Source organism: Procambarus clarkii, chromosome 21, assembly GCF_040958095.1.
Source record: "Procambarus clarkii isolate CNS0578487 chromosome 21, FALCON_Pclarkii_2.0, whole genome shotgun sequence".
Taxonomy (NCBI): Eukaryota; Metazoa; Arthropoda; class Malacostraca; order Decapoda; family Cambaridae; genus Procambarus; species Procambarus clarkii.
This window is the reverse complement of record NC_091170.1, coordinates 22,905,571-22,926,414: the sequence shown is the minus strand read 5'-3', so window position 1 is coordinate 22,926,414 and position 20,844 is coordinate 22,905,571. Positions and strand designations below refer to the sequence as shown.

The window sequence follows — 20,844 nt, the reverse complement described above, 5'->3', positions numbered from 1 at the left end:
TTTTTATATTATATACATATTAACCTGTTGGGAATTCAATTGCGAACACATTCATACCAAAATGAAAGACCTAGAACGAGAATTGAGTTGACAAAACTGAAAAGAGTGTAAACATTTTATCACTCTTGTGCGCTCCCAGGGTAACTTTCTCTCACTTTCTCTGTTAGTTGTGGATGGTAAGCCGAGCTTTTGGAGTCTATATGCATTTAGTCATGTAGGGAATTCTATTGCGAACATATTGATACCAAATTGAATATAATAGGACCAGAATTGAGCTGACAAAGTTGAAAAGATTATACACTTTTCAGAATTTACCACGCTCTCCCCCATGCTCCCACAGAACGCCCAAGCCCAACTGCGTTAGTGGGGAGGTCCCAGGCCTGGTGCATCAGAGTGTTGTGATGGAGGCGGAAACCACTGTGGTTAGTGTGAAGGTGGCAATAACAACCGTAGTTAGTGTGATGATGGCAGTAACCACTGTGGTTTATTTGAGGGTGCCAGTAACCACTGTGGTTAGTATGATGGTGGCAGTAACCAAGGGGGTTAGTGTGAATCTGGCAGTAACCACTGTGGCTAGTGTGATTGTGGCAGTAACCATTGACGTTAATGTGAGGGTGGCAGTAAAAATTGTGGTTAGTGTAAGGGAGGCATTAACCACTGTGGTTAGTGTGAGGGAGGCAGTAACCACTGTGGTTAGTGTGAGGGAGGCAGTAACCACTGTGGTTAGTGTGATCGTGACAGTAACCACTGTGGTTAATGTGAGTGTGGCAGTAACCAAGGTGGTTTGTGTGAGGGTGGCAGTAACCACCGCGGTTTGTGTGATGGTTGTAGAAACCTCTTTGAGTAGTGTGATGGTCGCAGTAACCACTGTGGTTAGTGTAAGGGTGTCATTAACCACTGTGGTTAGTGTGATGGGGTCCGTAACTACTGTGGTTAGTGTGAGGGTAACAATAACCACTGGGGTTAGTGTGAGGGGGTGGCAGTAACCACTGTGGTTAATTTGTGGGTGGCAGTAACCACTGTGGTTAATTTGTGGGTGGCAGTAACCACTGTGGTTAATTTGTGGGTGGCAGTAACCATTATTGTTAGTGTGATGGTGGCAGTAAACACTGTGGTTAGTGTGATGGTGGCAGTAACCACTGTGGATACTGTGAGGGTGACAGTAACCACTTTAGTTAGTGTGAAGGTGGCAGTAACCACTGTGGTCAGTATGAAGGTGGGAGTAACCACAATGATTAGGGTGAGAGTGGCAGTAACCATTGTGGTTAGTGTGAGTGTTGCAGTAACAACTGTGGTTAGCGTGAGGTTGGCAGTAACCACTGTGGTCAGGTGTGAGAGTAGCAGTAACCACTGTGGTCAGGTGTGAGAGTAGCAGTAACCACTGTGGTCAGTGGGATGGTGGCAGTAACCACTGTGGTCAGCGTGAGGGTGGCAGTTACCACTGTGGTTAGTTTGAGGATGGCAGTAACCTCTTTGGTTAGTTTGAGGGTGACAGTAACCACTGTTGTTAAAATGAAAGTGGCATTAACCACAGTGGTTGGTGTGAGGGTGGCAGAAACCATTATGGTCAGTGTGAGAATGGCAGTAACCACTCTGGTCAGTGTGAGCGTGGTAGTAACCACTGGAGTCAGTTTGAGGTTGGTAGTTACCACTGTGGTTAGTGTGAGGGTGGCAATAATTACTGTGGTTAGCGTGTGGGTGGCAGTAACCACAGTGGTTATTGTGAGGGTTGCAGCAACCACGGTAGTTAGTGTGAGAGGTGGCAGTAACCACATGGAATAGTGTGAGGGTGGCAGTTACCACTGTGGTTAGTTTGAGGGTGGCAGTAACCACGGTGGATAGTGTGAGGGTGGCAGTAACCACGGTGGATAGTGTGAGGGTGGCAGTAAGAACAGTGGTTAGTGTGAGGGTGGCAGTAATCACTGGGGTCAGTGTGAGGGTGGCAGTAATCACTGGGTCAGTGAGAGTGTGGCAGTAACCACTGGGGTCAGTGTGAGGTGGCAGTAACCAATGTGGTCAGCGTGAGGGTGGCAGTTACCACTGCGGTTAGTTTGAGGATGGCAGTAACCAATGTTGTTAGCGTGAGGGTGGCATTAACCACAGTGGTTAGTGTGAGGGTGGCAGTAACCACAGTGGTTAGTGTGAAGGTGGCAATAACCACTACTGTTAGTGTAAGGGTGACAGTAACCACTGTGGTTAGCGTGAGGGTGGTAGTTACCATTGTGGTTAGAGTGAGGGTGGCAGTTACCACTCTTGTCAGTGTGAGCGTGGCAGTAACCACTCGGGTCAGTGTGAGGTTGGCTGTTACCACAGTGGTTAGTGTGAGGGTGGCAGTAACCACTGTGGTCAGTGTGAGGGTGGCAGTAACCACTGTGTTCAATATGAGAGTGACAGTAACCACTTTGGTTAGCGTGACGATGGCAGTAACCACAGTTTTTATTGAGAGGGTGACAGTAACCACTGTGGTTATTGTGAGGGTGGCAGTAACAACTGTGGTCAGTCTGAGGGTGGCAGTAACCAGTGGTTACTGTCATCCTCACAATAACCACTTTGGTTTGTGTGAGGGTGGCAGTAACCACTGTGGTTATTGTGAGGGTGGCAGTAACCAGTGGTTACTGTCATCCTCACAATAACCACTTTGGTTAGTGTGTGGGTGGCAGTAACCACTGTGGTTATTGTGAGGGTAGCAGTAACAACTGTGGTCAGTGTGAGGGTGGCAGTAATCTTTGTAGTCAGTATGAAGGTGGCACTAACCTCTGTGGTCATGTGAGGGTGGCAGTAACCACTGGAGTCAGTGTAAGGTTGGTAGTTACCACTGTGGTTAGTGTGATGGTGGCAGTAACCACTGTGGTTAGTGTGAGGGTGACAGTAACCACTGGGGTCAGTGTGAGGGTGGCAGTAACCACTGTAGTCTGTGTGAGGGTGGCAGTAACCACTGTGGTCAGTGTGAGGGTAGCAGAAACCATTGGGGTCAGTGTGAGGATGGGAGAAACCATTGTAATTAGCGTGAGGGTGGCATTAACAACAGTGGTTAGTGTGAGGGGTGACAGTAACCACAGTGGTTAGTGTGATGGGGGCAGTAACCACAGTGGTTAGTGTGGAGGTGGCAGTAACCACAGTGGTTAATGTAAGGGTGACAGTAACCATTGTGGTTAGCGTGAGGGTGGCAGTTACCACTGAGGATAGTGTGAGTTTGGCAGTTACCACTGGGGTCAGCGTAAGGTTCGCATTTAACACTGTGGTTAATGTGAGGGTGGCAGTAACCACTGTGGTCAGTGTGAGGGGGGCAGTAATCTTTGTAGTCAGTATGAGGGTGGCACTAACCTCTGTGGTCATGTGAGGGTGGCAGTAACCACTCTGGTCAGTGTGAGCGTGGCAGTAACCACTGGAGTCAGTGTAAGGTTGATAGTTCCCACTGTGGTTAGTGTGAGGGTGGCAGAAACCAGTGTGGCTATTGTGACGGTGACAGTAACCACTGTGGTTATTGTGACGGTGACAGTAACCATTGTGGTCAGTGTGAGCGTGGCAGTAACCAATGTGATTAGTGTAAGGGTGGCAGTAACCACAGTAATCAGTGTGGGATGGCAGTAACCACTGTGGTCAGTGTGAGGGTGGCAGTAACCACTGTGGTCTGTGTGAGGGTGGAAGTGACCACTGTGGTTAGCGTGACGATGGCAGTAACCACAGTGGTTATTGAGAGGGCTGGCAGAAACCACTGTGGGTAGTGTGATGGTTAAAATAACCACTGGGGTCAGTGCGAGGTTGGCTGTTACCACAGTGGTCAGTGTGAGTGTATCAGAAACCATTATGGTCAGTGTGAGAATGGCAGTAACCACTCTGGTCAGTGTGAGCGTGGCAGTAACCACTGGGGTCAGTGCGAGGTTAGCTGTTACCACTGTGGTTAGTGTGAGGGTGTCAATAACCACTGTGGTTAGCTTGAGAGTGGCAGTAACCACTTTGGTAATTGTGAGGGTGGCTGTAACAACTGTGGTCAGTGTGTGGGTGGCAGTAACCACTGTGGTTAATATGGGGGTGGCAGTAACCACTGTGGTCAGTGAGAAGGTGGCAGTAACCACTGTGGTTAATATGGGGTGGCAGTAACCACTGTGTTCAATATGAGAGTGACAGTAACCACTGTGGTTAGCGTGAGGATGGCAGTTACCACAGTGGTTATTGTGAGGGTGACGGTAAACACTGTGGTTATTGTGAGGGTGGCAGTAACCACTGTGGTCAGTGTGAGGGTGGCACTAACCACTGTGATCAGTATGATGGTGGCAGTAACCACTGTGGTTAGTGTATGGGTAGCAGTAACCACTGTGGTTAGCGAGAGGGTTGCAGTAACCACTGTGGTCAGTATGAGGGTGACAGTAACCACTGTGGTTAGCGTGAAGATGGCAGTAACAACAGTGGTTAATGTGAGGGTGACAGTAACCACTGTGGTTATTGTGAGGGTGGCAGTAACCACTGTGGTCAGTGTGAGGGTGGCAGTAACCATAGTAGTTAATGTCAGGGTGGCAGTAACCATTGTGGTCAGTATGAGGGTGAAAGTAACCACTGTCGTTAGCGTGGCGATGGCAGTAACCACAGTGGTTAAGGTGAGGGTGACAGAAACCATTGTGGTTATTGTGATGGTGGCAGTAATTACTGTGGTCAGTGTGAGGGTGGCAGTAACCACTCTGGCTACTATGAAGGTGGCAGTAACTGCAGTGGTTAGTGTGAGGATGGCAGTAACCACTGTGGTTAGTGTTTGGGTAGCAGTAACGACTGTGGTTATTGTGGGGGGGGGTTAGTAGTAACCACTGTGGTTAGCGTGAGAGTTCCAATAACCACTGTGGTCAGTGTGAGGGTGGCAGTAAACACTGTGGTCAGTGTGAGGGTGGCAGTAAACACTGTGGTCTGTGTGAGGGTGGCAGTTACCACTGTGGTTAGTTTGAGGGTGGAAGTAACCACTATGGTTAGCGTGAAGGTGGCAGTAACCACTGTAGTAATTGTGAGGGAGACAGTAACCACTGTGGTCAGTGTGAGCGTGGCAGTAACCACTGTGGTCAGTGTGAGGGTGACAGTAACCATTGGGGTCAGTATGAGGGTGGCAGTAACCACTGTGGTCTGTGTGAGGGTGGCAGTAACCTCTGTGGTTAGTTTGAGGGGGCAGTAACCACTGTGGTCAGTGTGAGGGTTGCAGAAACCATTGGGGTTAGTGTGAGGATGGCAGAAACCATTGTGGTTAGCGTGAGGGTGTCAGTAACCACTGTGGTCAGTGTGAGGGAGGTAGTAACCACTGTGGTCAGTGTGAGGGTGGCAGTAACCACTTTGGGCAGTGGGATGGTGGCAGTAACCACTCTGGTCAGTGTGAGGGTGGCAATATCCACTGTGGTCAGTGTGAGGGTGGCGGTAACCACTGTGGTCAGTGTGAGGGTGGCAGTAACCACTGTGGTTAGCGTGAGGGTGGCAGTAACCACAGTGGTTATTGTGAGGGGTGGCAGTAACAACTTTGTTTAGTGTGAGGGTGGCAGTAACCACAGTGGCTATTGTGAGGGAGACAGTAACCACTATGGTTATTGTGAGGCTGGCAGTAACCACTGTGGTCAGTGTGAGTGTGGCAGTAATCTTTGTAGTCAGTGTGAGGGTGGCACTAACCTCTGTGGTCTGTCTGATGGTGGCAGTAACCACTGGAGTCAGTGTGAGATTGGCAGTTACCACTGTGGTTAGTGTGAGGGTGGCAATAAAAACTGTGGGTCAGTATGAGAGTGACAGTAACCACTGTGTTTAGCATGAGGATGGCAGTAACCACAGTGGTTATTGTGAGGGGTGACAATAACCACTGTGGTTATTGTGAGCGTGGCAGTAACCACTGTGGTCAGTGAAAGGATGGCAGTAACCACTGTGGTCAGTATGAGGGTGGCAGTAACCACAGAGGTTAGTGTGAGGATGGCAGTAACAATTGTGGTTATTGTGAGGGTGGCTTGTAACAACTGTGGTCAGTGTGTGGGTGGCAGTAACCACTGTGGTTAATATGGGGGTGGCAGTAACCACTGTGGTCAGTGGGAAGGTGGCAGTAACCACTGTGGTTAATATGGGGGTGGCAGTAACCACTGTGTTCAATATGAGAGTGACAGTAACAACTGTGGTTAGCGTGAGGATGGCAGTTACCACAGTGGTTATTGTGAGGGTGACGGTAAACACTGTGGTTATTGTGAGGGTGGCAGTAACCACTGTGGTCAGTGTGAGGGTGGCACTAACCACTGTGATCAGTATGATGGTTGCAGTAACCACTGTGGTTAGTGTATGGGTAGCAGTAACCACTGTGGTTAGCGAGAGGGTGGCAGTAACCACTGTGGTCAGTATGAGGGTGACAGTAACCACTGTGGTTAGCGTGAAGATGGCAGTAACAACAGTGGTTAATGTGAGGGTGACAGTAACCACTGTGCTTATTGTGAGGGTGGCAGTAACCACTGTGGTCAGTGTGAGGGTGGCAGTAACCATAGTAGTTAATGTCAGGGTGGCAGTAAACCATTGTGGTCAGTATGAGGGTGAAAGTAACCACTGTCGTTAGCGTGGCGATGGCAGTAACCACAGTGGTTAAGGTGAGGGTGACAGAAACCATTGTGGTTATTGTGATGGTGGCAGTAATTACTGTGGTCAGTGTGAGGGTGGCAGTAACCACTCTGGCTAGTATGAAGGTGGCAGTAACTGCAGTGGTTAGTGTGAGGATGGCAGTAACCACTGTGGTTAGTGTTTGGGTAGCAGTAACGACTGTGGTTATTGTGGGGGGGGGGGGGGTTAGTAGTAACCACTGTGGTTAGCGTGAGAGTTCCAATAACCACTGTGGTCAGTGTGAGGGTGGCAGTAAACACTGTGGTCAGTGTGAGGGTGGCAGTAAACACTGTGGTCTGTGTGAGGGTGGCAGTTACCACTGTGGTTAGTTTGAGGGTGGAAGTAACCACTATGGTTAGCGTGAGGGTGGCAGTAACCACTGTAGTAATTGTGAGGGAGACAGTAACCACTGTGGTCAGTGTGAGGGTGGCAGTAACCACTGTGGTCAGTGTGAGGGTGACAGTAACCATTGGGGTCAGTATGAGGGTGGCAGTAACCACTGTGGTCTGTGTGAGGGTGGCAATAACCTCTGTGGTTAGTGTGAGGGGGCAGTAACCACTGTGGTCAGTGTGAGGGTGGCAGTAACCACTTTGGGCAGTGGGATGGTGGCAGTAACCACTGTGGTCAGTGTGAGGGTGGCAATAACCACTGTGGTCAGTGTGAGGGTGGCAGTAACCACTGTGGTCCAGTGTGAGGGTGGCAGTAACCACAGATGTTAGTGTGAGGATGGCAGTAACAATTGTGGTTATTGTGAGGGTGGCTGTAACAACTGTGGTCAGTGTGTGGGTGGCAGTAACCACTGTGGTTAATATGGGGGTGGCAGTAACCACTGTGGTCAGTGTGAAGTGGCAGTAACCACTGTGGTTAATATTGGGGTGGCAGTAACCACTGTGTTCAATATGAGAGTGACAGTAACCACTGTGGTTAGCGTGAGGATGGCAGTAACCACAGTGGTTAAGGTGAGGGTGACAGAAACCATTGTGGTTATTGTGATGGTGGCAGTAATTACTGTGGTCAGTGTGAGGGTGGCAGTAACCACTCTGGCTAGTATGAAGGTGGCAGTAACTGCAGTGGTTAGTGTGAGGATGGCAGTAACCACTGTGGCTAGTGTTTGGGTAGCAGTAACGACTGTGGTTATTGTGGGGGGGGTTAGTAGTAACCACTGTGGTTAGCGTGAGAGTTCCAATAACCACTGTGGTCAGTGTGAGGGTGGCAGTAAACACTGTGGTCAGTGTGAGGGTGGCAGTAAACACTGTGGACTGTGTGAGGGTGGCAGTTACCACTGTGGTTAGTTTGAGGGTGGAAGTAACCACTATGGTTAGCGTGAGGGTGGCAGTAACCACTGTGGTCAGTGTGAGGGAGGTAGTAACCACTGTGGTCAGTGTGAGGGTGGCAGTAACCACTTTGGGCAGTGGGATGGTGGCAGTAACCACTGTGGTCAGTGTGAGGGTGGCAGTTACCACTGTGGTTAGTTTGAGGGTGGAAGTAACCACTATGGTTAGCTTGAGGGTGGCAGTAACCACTGTAGTAATTGTGAGGGAGACAGTAACCACTGTGGTCAGTGTGAGGGTGGCAGTAACCACTGTGGTTAGTGTGAGGGTGGCAGTAACCACAGTGGTTATTGTGAGGGTGACAGTAACCACTATTGTTATTGTGAGGCTGGCAGAAACCACTGTGGTCAGTGTGAGGGTGGCAATAATCTTTGTAGTCAGTGTGAGGGTGGCACTAACCTCTGTGGTCTGTCTGATGGTGGCAGTAACCACTGGAGTCAGTGTGAGATTGGCAGTTACCACTGTGGTTAGTGTGAGGGTGGCAATAACCACTGTGGTCAGTATGAGAGTGACAGTAACCACTGTGTTTAGCGTGAGGATGGCAGTAACCACAGTGGTTATTGTGAGGGGTGACAATAACCACTGTGGTTATTGTGAGCGTGGCAGTAACCACTGTGGTCAGTGAAAGGATGGCAGTAACCACTGTGGTCAGTATGAGGGTGGCAGTAACCACAGAGGTTAGTGTGAGGATGGCAGTAACAATTGTGGTTATTTTGAGGGTGGCAGTAACCACTGTGGTTAATGTGAGGGTGACAGTAACCACTGTGGTTATTGTGAGGGTGGCAGTAACCACTGTGGTTAGTGTGAGGGTGGCAGTAACCATAGTGGTTATTGTCAGGGTGGCAGTAACCACTGTGGTCAGAATGAGGGTGATAAACCATTGTGGTAAGTGTGAGGATAACAGTAACCACTGTTGTTAGCGTGAGGGTGGCATTAACTACAGTGGTTAGTGTGAAGGTGGCAGTAACCACTGTGGTCAGTATGATGGTGACAGTAACTACTGTGGTTAGAGTGAGGGTGGCAGTTACCACAGTGGGTAGTGTGATGGTGGCAGTAACCACAGTGGTTAGTGTGAAGGTGGCAGTAACCACTGTGGTCAGTATGAGTGTGACAAAAACCACTGTGGTTAGCGTGAGGGTGGCAGTTACCGCTTTGGATAGAGTGAGGGTGGCAGTTACCTCTTTGGATAGAGTGAGGGTGGCAGTTACCACTGTGGTTAGGGTGAGGGTGACAGTAACCACTGTGGTTAGCTTGAGAGTGGCAGTAACAACTATGGTTATTGTGAGGCTGGCAGTAACCACTGTGGTTAGTGTGAGGGTGGCAGTAATCTTTGTAGTCAGTGCGAGAGTGGCAGTAACCACTGGGGTCAGTGTGAGGTTCGCAGTTACCACTGTGGTTAGTGTGAGGGTGGCAGTAACCACTGTAGTCAGTATGAGGGTGGCACTAACCACTGTGGTCAGTATGATGGTGGCAGTAACCATTGTGGTCAATATGGGGTGGCAGTTCCCACTGTGGTCAGTATGAGGGTGACAGTAACAACTGTGGTTAGCGTGAGGGTGGCAGTAACCACAGTGCTTAATGTGAGGGTGGCAGTAACCGCTGTGGTTAGTGTGAGGGTGGCAGTAACCACTGTGGTCAGAATGAGGGTGGCAGAAACCACTGTGGTAAGTGTGAGGGTGGCATTAACTACAGTGGTTAATGCGAAGGTGGCAGTAACCACTGTGGTCAGTATGAGGAGGGTGGCAGTAACCACTGTGGTAAGTTTGAGGATAACAGTAACCACTGTGGTAAGTATGAGGATAACAGTAACCACTGTTGTTAGCGTGAGGGTGGCAGTAACCACTGTGGTCAGTTTGAGGGTGACAGTAACCACTGTGGTTAGCATGAGGGTGGCAGTTACCACAGTGGTTAGTGTGATGGTGGCAGTAACCACAGTGATTAGTGTGAAGGTGGCAGTAACCACTGTGGTCAGTATGAGGGTGACAGTATCCACTGTGGTTAGCGTGAGGGTGGCAGTTACCGCTTTGGATAGAGTGAGGGTGGCAGTTACCTCTTTGGATAGAGTGAGGGTGGCAGTTACCACTGTGGTCAGTGCGAGGGTGGCAGTAACCACTGGGGTCATTGTGAGGTTCGCAGTTACCACTGTGGTTAGTGTGAGGGTGGTAGTAACCACTGTGGTAAGTGTGAAGATGGCAGAAACCACTGTGGTTTATTTGAGGGTGGCAGTAACCACTGTGGTTAGTGGGAGGGTAGCAGTAACCACTGTGTTTAATTTGAGGTTGGCAGTAATCACAGTGGTTATTGTGAGGGGTGGCAGTAACAACTTTGCTTAGTGTGAGGGTGGCAGTAACCACAGTGGTTATTGTGAGGGTGACAGTAACCACTATGGTTATTGTGAGGCTGGCAGTAACCACTGTGGTCAGTGTGAGGGTGGCACTAACCACTGTGGTCAGAATGAGAGTGACAGTAACCACTGTGTTTAGCGTGAGGATGGCAGTATCCACAGTGGTTATTGTGAGGGGTGACAATAACCACTGTGGTAATTGTGAGCGTGGCAGTAACCACTGTGGTCAGTGAAAGGATGGCAGTAACCACTGTGGTCAGTATGAGGGTGGCAGTAACCACAGAGGTTAGTGTGAGGATGGCAGTAACAATTGTGGTTATTGTGAGGGTGGCAGTAACCACTGTAGTCAATATGAGGGTGGCACTAACCACTGTGGTCAGTATGATGGTGGCAGTAAACATTGTGGTCAGTGTGAGGGTGGCAGTAACCACTGTGGTTAGTGTGTGGATGACAGTACCCACTATGGTTAGCACGAGGGTGGCAGTTCCCACTGTGGTCAGTATGAGGGTGACAGTAACAACTGTGGTTAGCGTGAGGGTGGCAGTAACCACAGTGGTTAATGTGAAAATGACAGTAACCACTGTGGGTATTGTGAGGGTGGCAGTAACCACTGTGGTTAGTGTGAGGGTGGCAGTAACCATAGTGGTTATTGTCAGGGTGGCAGTAACCACTGTGGTCAGAATGAGCGTGGCAGAAACCATTGTGGTAAGTGTGAGGATAACAGTAACCACTGTTGTTAGCGTGAGGGTGGCATTAACTACAGTGGTTAGTGTGAAGGTGGCAGTAACCACTGTGGTCAGTATAAGGGTGACAGTAACCACTGTGGTTAGCGTGAGGGTGGCTGTTACCACAGTGGGTAGTGTGATGGTGGCAGTAACCACAGTGGTTAGTGTGAAGGTGGCAGTAACCACTGTGGTTAGCGTAAGGGTGGCAGTTACCGCTTTGGATAGAGTCAGGATGGCAGTTACCTCTTTGGATAGAGTGAGGGTGGCAGTTACCACTGTGGTTAATGTGGGGGTGACAGTAACCACTGTGGTTAGCTTGAGAGTGGCAGTAACCACTATGGTTATTGTGAGGCTGGCAGTAACCACTGTGGTCAGTAATGAGGGTGGCAGTAACCTCTGTGGTCAGTGCGAGAGTGGCAGTAACCACCGAGGTCAGTGTGAGGTTCGCAGTTACCACTGTGGTTAGTGTGAGGGTGCAGTAACCACAGTTGTTAATGTGAGGGTGACAGTAACCACTATGGTTATTGTGAGGCTGGCAGTAACCACTGTGGTCAGTGTGAGGGTGAAAATAACCACTCTGGTTATTGTGAGGGTGGCAGTAACCACTGTGGTCAGTGAAAGGATGGCACTATCAACTGTGGTCAGTATGAGGGTGGCAGTAACCACAGAGGTTAGTGTGAGGATGGCAGTAACAATTGTGGTTATTGTGAGGGTGGCAGTAACCACTGTAGTCAATATGAGGGTGGCACTAACCACTGTGGTCAGTATGATGGTGGCAGTAACCATTGTGGTCAATATGGGGTGGCAGTAACCACTGTGGTCAGTATGATGGTGACAGTAACCATTGTGGTCAGTGTGAGGGTGGCAGTAACCACTGTGGTCAGTATGAGGGTGACAGTATCCACTGTGGTTAGCGTGAGGGTGGCAGTTACCGCTTTGGATAGAGTGAGGGTGGCAGTTACCTCTTTGGATAGAGTGAGGGTGGCAGTTACCACTGTGGTCAGTGCGAGGGTGGCAGTAACCACTGGGGTCAGTGTGAGGTTCGCAGTTACCAATGTGGTTAGTGTGAGGGTGACAGTAACCACTGTGGTTAGCTTGAGAGTGGCAGTAACCACTTTGGTTATTGTGAGGGTGGCTGTAACAACTGTGGTCAGTGTGTGGGTGGCAGTAACCACTGTGGTTAATATGGGGGTGGCAGTAACCACTGTGGTCAGTGTGAAGGTGGCAGTAACCATTGTGATCAGTGTGAGGGTGGTAGTAACCACTGTGGTAAGTGTGAAGATGGCAGAAACCACTGTGGTTTATTTGAGGGTGGCAGTAACCACTGTGGTTAGTGGGAGGGTAGCAGTAACCACTGTGTTTAATTTGAGGTTGGCAGTAACCACTGTGGTCAGTGGGATTATGGCAGTAACCACTGTGGTTACCGTGAGGGTGTCAGTAACAACTGTTTTCAGTGTGAGGGTGGCAGAGACCATTGTGGTTAGTGTGAGGATGGCAGAAACCACTGTGGTCAATTTGAGGGTGGGAATAACCACTGTGGTCAGTGTGAGGATGGCAGAAACTTTTGTGGTTAGCGTGAGGGTGGCATTAACCACAGTGGTTTGTGTGAAGGTGACAGTAACAACACTGGTTATTGTAAGGGTGGCAGTAAGCACTGTTGTTAGTGTGAGGGTGGCAGTTACCACTGTGGTCAGTGTGAGGGTGGCAGTATGTTACGGCCCTTTTATGTCGCAACTGGTTCTTTCTCTGATGTTATTAGAGTGTGGGTTTCCGGCCCCAAGCTAGTAGTGGCTTTCAAGGGTGTGTTCCGTAACGCAAGTAAATTAAAGAGGGTGGGATACAATTACACTGGTTTCAATATATTATTACACCACCACCATAAATAAATATATAAACAGTTACACGCGGGGTTGCTATTACTACACTTATTATTTACAATAACTCGTCTTCCTCCGAAGACACGGGATGCTCCACGGTGCTCACGATGAGTAGCTTTGGTCCTCTTCTCGTGGCCTCACGATGAATCCTCAGATTCTCTAGACGAGTCTACCCCGGCCACAGGCCAGCCAAATCACAGTCCCGCTGGGTGCACCGTCGTGGAGGCCTTCAACCACAAATCCAGCCTGTAGCTGGCAGGTTCCAATCAGCTACACTGCCTAGGCCACTCCACGACCGATACTAGGGTTGCGAGCCCTAGGCAGGAGCCTCGTGTGATTCTACAGATCACTCTCCTTACCAGAACACCCCAGTGGCTAGTCTTCTCCACCAGTCAGCCCCGGGTACGACAATCCCTGGATCTGACACCTCACAGGCAGGCTAACACAACAGTGATCATCAGGGGGAAGACTCACATCTTCTGCAGCAAATGCGTGGAGATACTACGGCTGCCTTGGGTAGACTGATCCACCGTCCGATTCAGCAGTCCCAGGTCGACTCTGTAATCAGACACGTCATCAGTACTAGGGACACCCTAGGGCACCTCACTTACAGGCTTAGACACAAATGCCCACCTATCCACTCCATAGATGGCATTGCTGTATAAGCGTCACCTCACCAGAGGTCATCAGCAGCAATGTCACGAGCTGATTAGGACGGGAAACCAGCCCCTGTGGCCGGTATATCCTGTCCTCACTAGATGGCGCTGTAACAACTGTGGGTCAGTGTGTGGGTGGCAGTAACCACTGTGGTTAATATGGGGGTGGCAGTAACCACTGTGGTCAGTGTGAAGGTGGCAGTAACCACTGTGGTCAGTATGTTGCTGGCAGTAACCATTGTGATTAGTGTGAGGGTGGTAGTAACCACTGTGGTAAGTGTGAAGATGGCAGAAACCACTGTGGTTTATTTGAGGGTGGCAGTAACCACTGTGGTTAGTGGGATTATGGCAGTAACCACTGTGGTTACCGTGAGGGTGACAGTAACAACTGTTTTCAGTGTGAGGGTGGCAGAGACCATTGTGGTTAGTGTGAGGATGGCAGAAACCACTGTGGTCAATGTGAGGGTGGGAATAACCACTGTGGTCAGTGTGAGGATGGCAGAAACTTTTGTGGTTAGCGTGAGGGTGGCAGTAACCACAGTGGTTTGTGTGAAGGTGACAGTAACAACACTGGTTATTGTAAGGGTGGCAGTAACCACTGTTGTTAGCGTGAGGGTGGCAGTTACCACTGTGGTTAGAGTGAGGGTTAGGAGGGTTAGGAGGCCTGGTCGACGACCGGGCCACGGGGGCACTAAGCCCTGGAAGCACCTCAAGGTAACCTCAAGGTAAGGTGGCAATTACCACTGTTGTTAGTGTGATGGTGGCAGTAACGACTGTAGTTAGCGTGAAGGTAGCAGTAACCACAGTGGTTAGTGTGAGGGCGGCAGTAACCACTGTGGTTAGCATGAGGATGGCAGTAACCACAGTGGCTAGTGTGAAGGGTGGCATTAACCATTGTCGTTACTGTGAGGGGTGGCAGTAACCACAGTGGTTAGTATTATGGTGGCAGCAAGAACTGAGGCTAATTTGAGTGTGGCAATAACCACTTTGGTTAGTGTGATGGTGACAGTAACCACTCTGCTTAGTTTGAGGGTGGCAGTAACCACTGTGGTTAATGTGTGGGTGACAGTAACAACTGTGGCTAGTATGAGGGTGGCAGTATCCTCAGTGGTTAGTGTGAGGATGGCAGAAACCAATGTGGTTATTTTGAAGGTGGCAGTAACCACTGTGGTTAGCGTGAGGGGTGGCAGTAACCATAGTGGTTAGTGTCAGGGTGGCAGTAACCACTGTGGTCAGTGTGAGGTTGGCAGAAACTACTGTGGTTAGTGTGAGGGGTGGCAGTATCCACTGTGGTCAGTGTGAGGGTGGCAGTAACCACAGTGGTCAGTGTGAGGTTGGCAGTTACCACTGTGGTCTGTGTGAGGGTGGCAGTAACCACTGTGGTTATTGTGAGGGTGGCAATAACCACTGTGGTCATTATGAGGGTGGCAGTAACCACTGTGGTTAGTGTGAGAAGTAGCTGTAACCACTGTGGTCAGTGCGAGGGTAGCAGAAACCATTGTGGTCAGTGTGAGGATGGCAGAATCCATTCTTGTCAGTGTGAGGGTGGCAGTATCCTCTGTGTTCAGTGTGAGGATGGCAGTAAACACTGTGGTCTGTGTGAGGGTGGCAGTAACCACTGTGGTTATTGTGAGAGTGGCAGTTACCACTGTGGTTAGTTTGAGGGTGGCATTAACTACAGTGGTTAGTGTGAAGGTGGCAGTAACCACTGTGGTCAGTATGAGGGTGACAGTAACCACTGTGGTTAGCGTGAGGGTGGCAGTTACCACAGTGGTTAGTGTGATGGTGGCAGTAACCACAGTGGTTAGTGTGATGGTGGCAGTAACCACTGTGGTCAGTATGAGGGTGACAGTAACCACTGTGGTTAGCGTGAGGGTGGCAGTTACCACTTTGGATAGAGTGAGGGTGGCAGTTACCTCTTTGGATAGAGTGAGGGTGGCAGTTACCACTGTGGTCAGTGTGAGGGTGGCAGTATGTTACGGCCCTTTTATGTCGCAACTGGTTCTTTCTCTGATGTTATTAGAGTGTGGGTTTCCGGCCCCAAGCTAGTAGTGGCTTTCAAGGGGTGTGTTCCGTAACGCAAGTAAATTAAAGAGGGTGGGATACAATTACACTGGTTTCAATATATTATTACACCACCACCATAAATAAATATATAAACAGTTACACGCGGGGTTGCTATTACTACACTTATTATTTACAATAACTCGTCTTCCTCCGAAGACACGGGATGCTCCACGGTGCTCACGATGAGTAGCTTTGGTCCTCTTCTCGTGGCCTCACGATGAATCCTCAGATTCTCTAGACGAGTCTACCCCGGCCACAGGCCAGCCAAATCACAGTCCCGCTGGGTGCACCGTCGTGGAGGCCTTCAACCACAAATCCAGCCTGTAGCTGGCAGGTTCCAATCAGCTACACTGCCTAGGCCACTCCACGACCGATACTAGGGTTGCGAGCCCTAGGCAGGAGCCTCGTGTGATTCTACAGATCACTCTCCTTACCAGAACACCCCAGTGGCTAGTCTTCTCCACCAGTCAGCCCCGGGTACGACAATCCCTGGATCTGACACCTCACAGGCAGGCTAACACAACAGTGATCATCAGGGGGAAGACTCACATCTTCTGCAGCAAATGCGTGGAGATACTACGGCTGCCTTGGGTAGACTGATCCACCGTCCGATTCAGCAGTCCCAGGTCGACTCTGTAATCAGACACGTCATCAGTACTAGGGACACCCTAGGGCACCTCACTTACAGGCTTAGACACAAATGCCCACCTATCCACTCCATAGATGGCATTGCTGTATAAGCGTCACCTCACCAGAGGTCATCAGCAGCAATGTCACGAGCTGATTAGGACGGGAAACCAGCCCCTGTGGCCGGTATATCCTGTCCTCACTAGATGGCACTGTAACAACTGTGGTCAGTGTGTGGGTGGCAGTAACCACTGTGGTTAATATGGGGGTGGCAGTAACCACTGTGGTCAGTGTGAAGGTGGCAGTAACCACTGTGGTCAGTATGTTGCTGGCAGTAACCATTGTGATTAGTGTGAGGGTGGTAGTAACCACTGTGGTAAGTGTGAAGATGGCAGAAACCACTGTGGTTTATTTGAGGGTGGCAGTAACCACTGTGGTTAGTGGGATTATGGCAGTAACCACTGTGGTTACGGTGAGGGTGACAGTAACAACTGTTTTCAGTGTGAGGGTGGCAGAGACCATTGTGGTTAGTGTGAGGATGGCAGAAACCACTGTGGTCAATGTGAGGGTGGGAATAACCACTGTGGTCAGTGTGAGGATGGCAGAAACTTTTGTGGTTAGCGTGAGGGTGGCAGTAACCACAGTGGTTTGTGTGAAGGTGACAGTAACAACACTGGTTATTGTAAGGGTGGCAGTAACCACTGTTGTTAGCGTGAGGGTGGCAGTTACCACTGTGGTTAGAGTGAGGGTTAGGAGGGTTAGGAGGCCTGGTCGACGACCGGGCCACGGGGGCACTAAGCCCTGGAAGCACCTCAAGGTAACCTCAAGGTAAGGTGGCAATTACCACTGTTGTTAGTGTGATGGTGGCAGTAACGACTGTAGTTAGCGTGAAGGTAGCAGTAACCACAGTGGTTAGTGTGAGGGCGGCAGTAACCACTGTGGTTAGCATGAGGATGGCAGTAACCACAGTGGCTAGTGTGAAGGGTGGCATTAACCATTGTCGTTACTGTGAGGGGTGGCAGTAACCACAGTGGTTAGTATTATGGTGGCAGCAAGAACTGAGGCTAATTTGAGTGTGGCAATAACCACTTTGGTTAGTGTGATGGTGACAGTAACCACTCTGCTTAGTTTGAGGGTGGCAGTAACCACTGTGGTTAATGTGTGGGTGACAGTAACAACTGTGGCTAGTATGAGGGTGGCAGTATCCTCAGTGGTTAGTGTGAGGATGGCAGAAACCAATGTGGTTATTTTGAAGGTGGCAGTAACCACTGTGGTTAGCGTGAGGGGTGGCAGTAACCATAGTGGTTAGTGTCAGGGTGGCAGTAACCACTGTGGTCAGTGTGAGGTTGGCAGAAACTACTGTGGTTAGTGTGAGGGGTGGCAGTATCCACTGTGGTCAGTGTGAGGGTGGCAGTAACCACAGTGGTCAGTGTGAGGTTGGCAGTTACCACTGTGGTCTGTGTGAGGGTGGCAGTAACCACTGTGGTTATTGTGAGGGTGGCAATAACCACTGTGGTCATTATGAGGGTGGCAGTAACCACTGTGGTTAGTGTGAGAAGTAGCTGTAACCACTGTGGTCAGTGCGAGGGTAGCAGAAACCATTGTGGTCAGTGTGAGGATGGCAGAATCCATTCTTGTCAGTGTGAGGGTGGCAGTATCCTCTGTGTTCAGTGTGAGGATGGCAGTAAACACTGTGGTCTGTGTGAGGGTGGCAGTAACCACTGTGGTTATTGTGAGAGTGGCAGTTACCACTGTGGTTAGTTTGAGGGTGGCATTAACTACAGTGGTTAGTGTGAAGGTGGCAGTAACCACTGTGGTCAGTATGAGGGTGACAGTAACCACTGTGGTTAGCGTGAGGGTGGCAGTTACCACAGTGGTTAGTGTGATGGTGGCAGTAACCACAGTGGTTAGTGTGATGGTGGCAGTAACCACTGTGGTCAGTATGAGGGTGACAGTAACCACTGTGGTTAGCGTGAGGGTGGCAGTTACCACTTTGGATAGAGTGAGGGTGGCAGTTACCTCTTTGGATAGAGTGAGGGTGGCAGTTACCACTGTGGTCAGTGTGAGGGTGGCAGTATGTTACGGCCCTTTTATGTCGCAACTGGTTCTTTCTCTGATGTTATTAGAGTGTGGGTTTCCGGCCCCAAGCTAGTAGTGGCTTTCAAGGGGTGTTCCGTAACGCAAGTAAATTAAAGAGGGTGGGATACAATTACACTGGTTTCAATATATTATTACACCACCACCATAAATAAATATATAAACAGTTACACGCGGGGTTGCTATTACTACACTTATTATTTACAATAACTCGTCTTCCTCCGAAGACACGGGATGCTCCACGGTGCTCACGATGAGTAGCTTTGGTCCTCTTCTCGTGGCCTCACGATGAATCCTCAGATTCTCTAGACGAGTCTACCCCGGCCACAGGCCAGCCAAATCACAGTCCCGCTGGGTGCACCGTCGTGGAGGCCTTCAACCACAAATCCAGCCTGTAGCTGGCAGGTTCCAATCAGCTACACTGCCTAGGCCACTCCACGACCGATACTAGGGTTGCGAGCCCTAGGCAGGAGCCTCGTGTGATTCTACAGATCACTCTCCTTACCAGAACACCCCAGTGGCTAGTCTTCTCCACCAGTCAGCCCCGGGTACGACAATCCCTGGATCTGACACCTCACAGGCAGGCTAACACAACAGTGATCATCAGGGGGAAGACTCACATCTTCTGCAGCAAATGCGTGGAGATACTACGGCTGCCTTGGGTAGACTGATCCACCGTCCGATTCAGCAGTCCCAGGTCGACTCTGTAATCAGACACGTCATCAGTACTAGGGACACCCTAGGGCACCTCACTTACAGGCTTAGACACAAATGCCCACCTATCCACTCCATAGATGGCATTGCTGTATAAGCGTCACCTCACCAGAGGTCATCAGCAGCAATGTCACGAGCTGATTAGGACGGGAAACCAGCCCCTGTGGCCGGTATATCCTGTCCTCACTAGATGGCGCTGTAACAACTGTGGTCAGTGTGTGGGTGGCAGTAACCACTGTGGTTAATATGGGGGTGGCAGTAACCACTGTGGTCAGTGTGAAGGTGGCAGTAACCACTGTGGTCAGTATGTTGCTGGCAGTAACCATTGTGATTAGTGTGAGGGTGGTAGTAACCACTGTGGTAAGTGTGAAGATGGCAGAAACCACTGTGGTTTATTTGAGGGTGGCAGTAACCACTGTGGTTAGTGGGATTATGGCAGTAACCACTGTGGTTACCGTGAGGGTGACAGTAACAACTGTTTTCAGTGTGAGGGTGGCAGAGACCATTGTGGTTAGTGTGAGGATGGCAGAAACCACTGTGGTCAATGTGAGGGTGGGAATAACCACTGTGGTCAGTGTGAGGATGGCAGAAACTTTTGTGGTTAGCGTGAGGGTGGCAGTAACCACAGTGGTTTGTGTGAAGGTGACAGTAACAACACTGGTTATTGTAAGGGTGGCAGTAACCACTGTTGTTAGCGTGAGGGTGGCAGTTACCACTGTGGTTAGAGTAGGAGGGTTAGGAGGCCTGGTCGACGACCGGGCCACGGGGGCACTAAGCCCTGGAAGCACCTCAAGGTAACCTCAAGGTAAGGTGGCAATTACCACTGTTGTTAGTGTGATGGTGGCAGTAACGACTGTAGTTAGCGTGAAGGTAGCAGTAACCACAGTGGTTAGTGTGAGGGCGGCAGTAACCACTGTGGTTAGCATGAGGATGGCAGTAACCACAGTGGCTAGTGTGAAGGGTGGCATTAACCATTGTCGTTACTGTGAGGGGTGGCAGTAACCACAGTGGTTAGTATTATGGTGGCAGCAAGAACTGAGGCTAATTTGAGTGTGGCAATAACCACTTTGGTTAGTGTGATGGTGACAGTAACCACTCTGCTTAGTTTGAGGGTGGCAGTAACCACTGTGGTTAATGTGTGGGTGACAGTAACAACTGTGGCTAGTATGAGGGTGGCAGTATCCTCAGTGGTTAGTGTGAGGATGGCAGAAACCAATGTGGTTATTTTGAAGGTGGCAGTAACCACTGTGGTTAGCGTGAGGGGTGGCAGTAACCATAGTGGTTAGTGTCAGGGTGGCAGTAACCACTGTGGTCAGTGTGAGGTTGGCAGAAACTACTGTGGTTAGTGTGAGGGGTGGCAGTATCCACTGTGGTCAGTGTGAGGGTGGCAGTAACCACAGTGGTCAGTGTGAGGTTGGCAGTTACCACTGTGGTCTGTGTGAGTGGGTGGCAGTAACCACTGTGGTTATTGTGAGGGTGGCAATAACCACTGTGGTCATTATGAGGGTGGCAGTAACCACTGTGGTTAGTGTGAGAAGTAGCTGTAACCACTGTGGTCAGTGCGAGGGTAGCAGAAACCATTGTGGTCAGTGTGAGGATGGCAGAATCCATTCTTGTCAGTGTGAGGGTGGCAGTATCCTCTGTGTTCAGTGTGAGGATGGCAGTAAACACTGTGGTCTGTGTGAGGGTGGCAGTAACCACTGTGGTTATTGTGAGAGTGGCAGTTACCACTGTGGTTAGTTTGAGGGTGGCATTAACTACAGTGGTTAGTGTGAAGGTGGCAGTAACCACTGTGGTCAGTATGAGGGTGAC

General features: G+C 50.1%; 1 protein-coding gene across 1 annotated transcript in view; it reads left to right on the top strand.

Annotated features, from left to right (window-relative positions):
* Positions 1-1,563: 1,563 nt before the first annotated feature.
* The window catches only part of LOC138367147 (putative uncharacterized protein DDB_G0286901), a 56,032-nt gene continuing 36,751 nt past the window's right edge, over positions 1,564-20,844 (top strand). The window contains exon 1 of the mRNA XM_069328551.1: positions 1,564-1,637. Within this exon, the coding sequence (XP_069184652.1) occupies positions 1,564-1,637 (74 nt within the window). The remainder of the gene's footprint in view (positions 1,638-20,844) is intronic.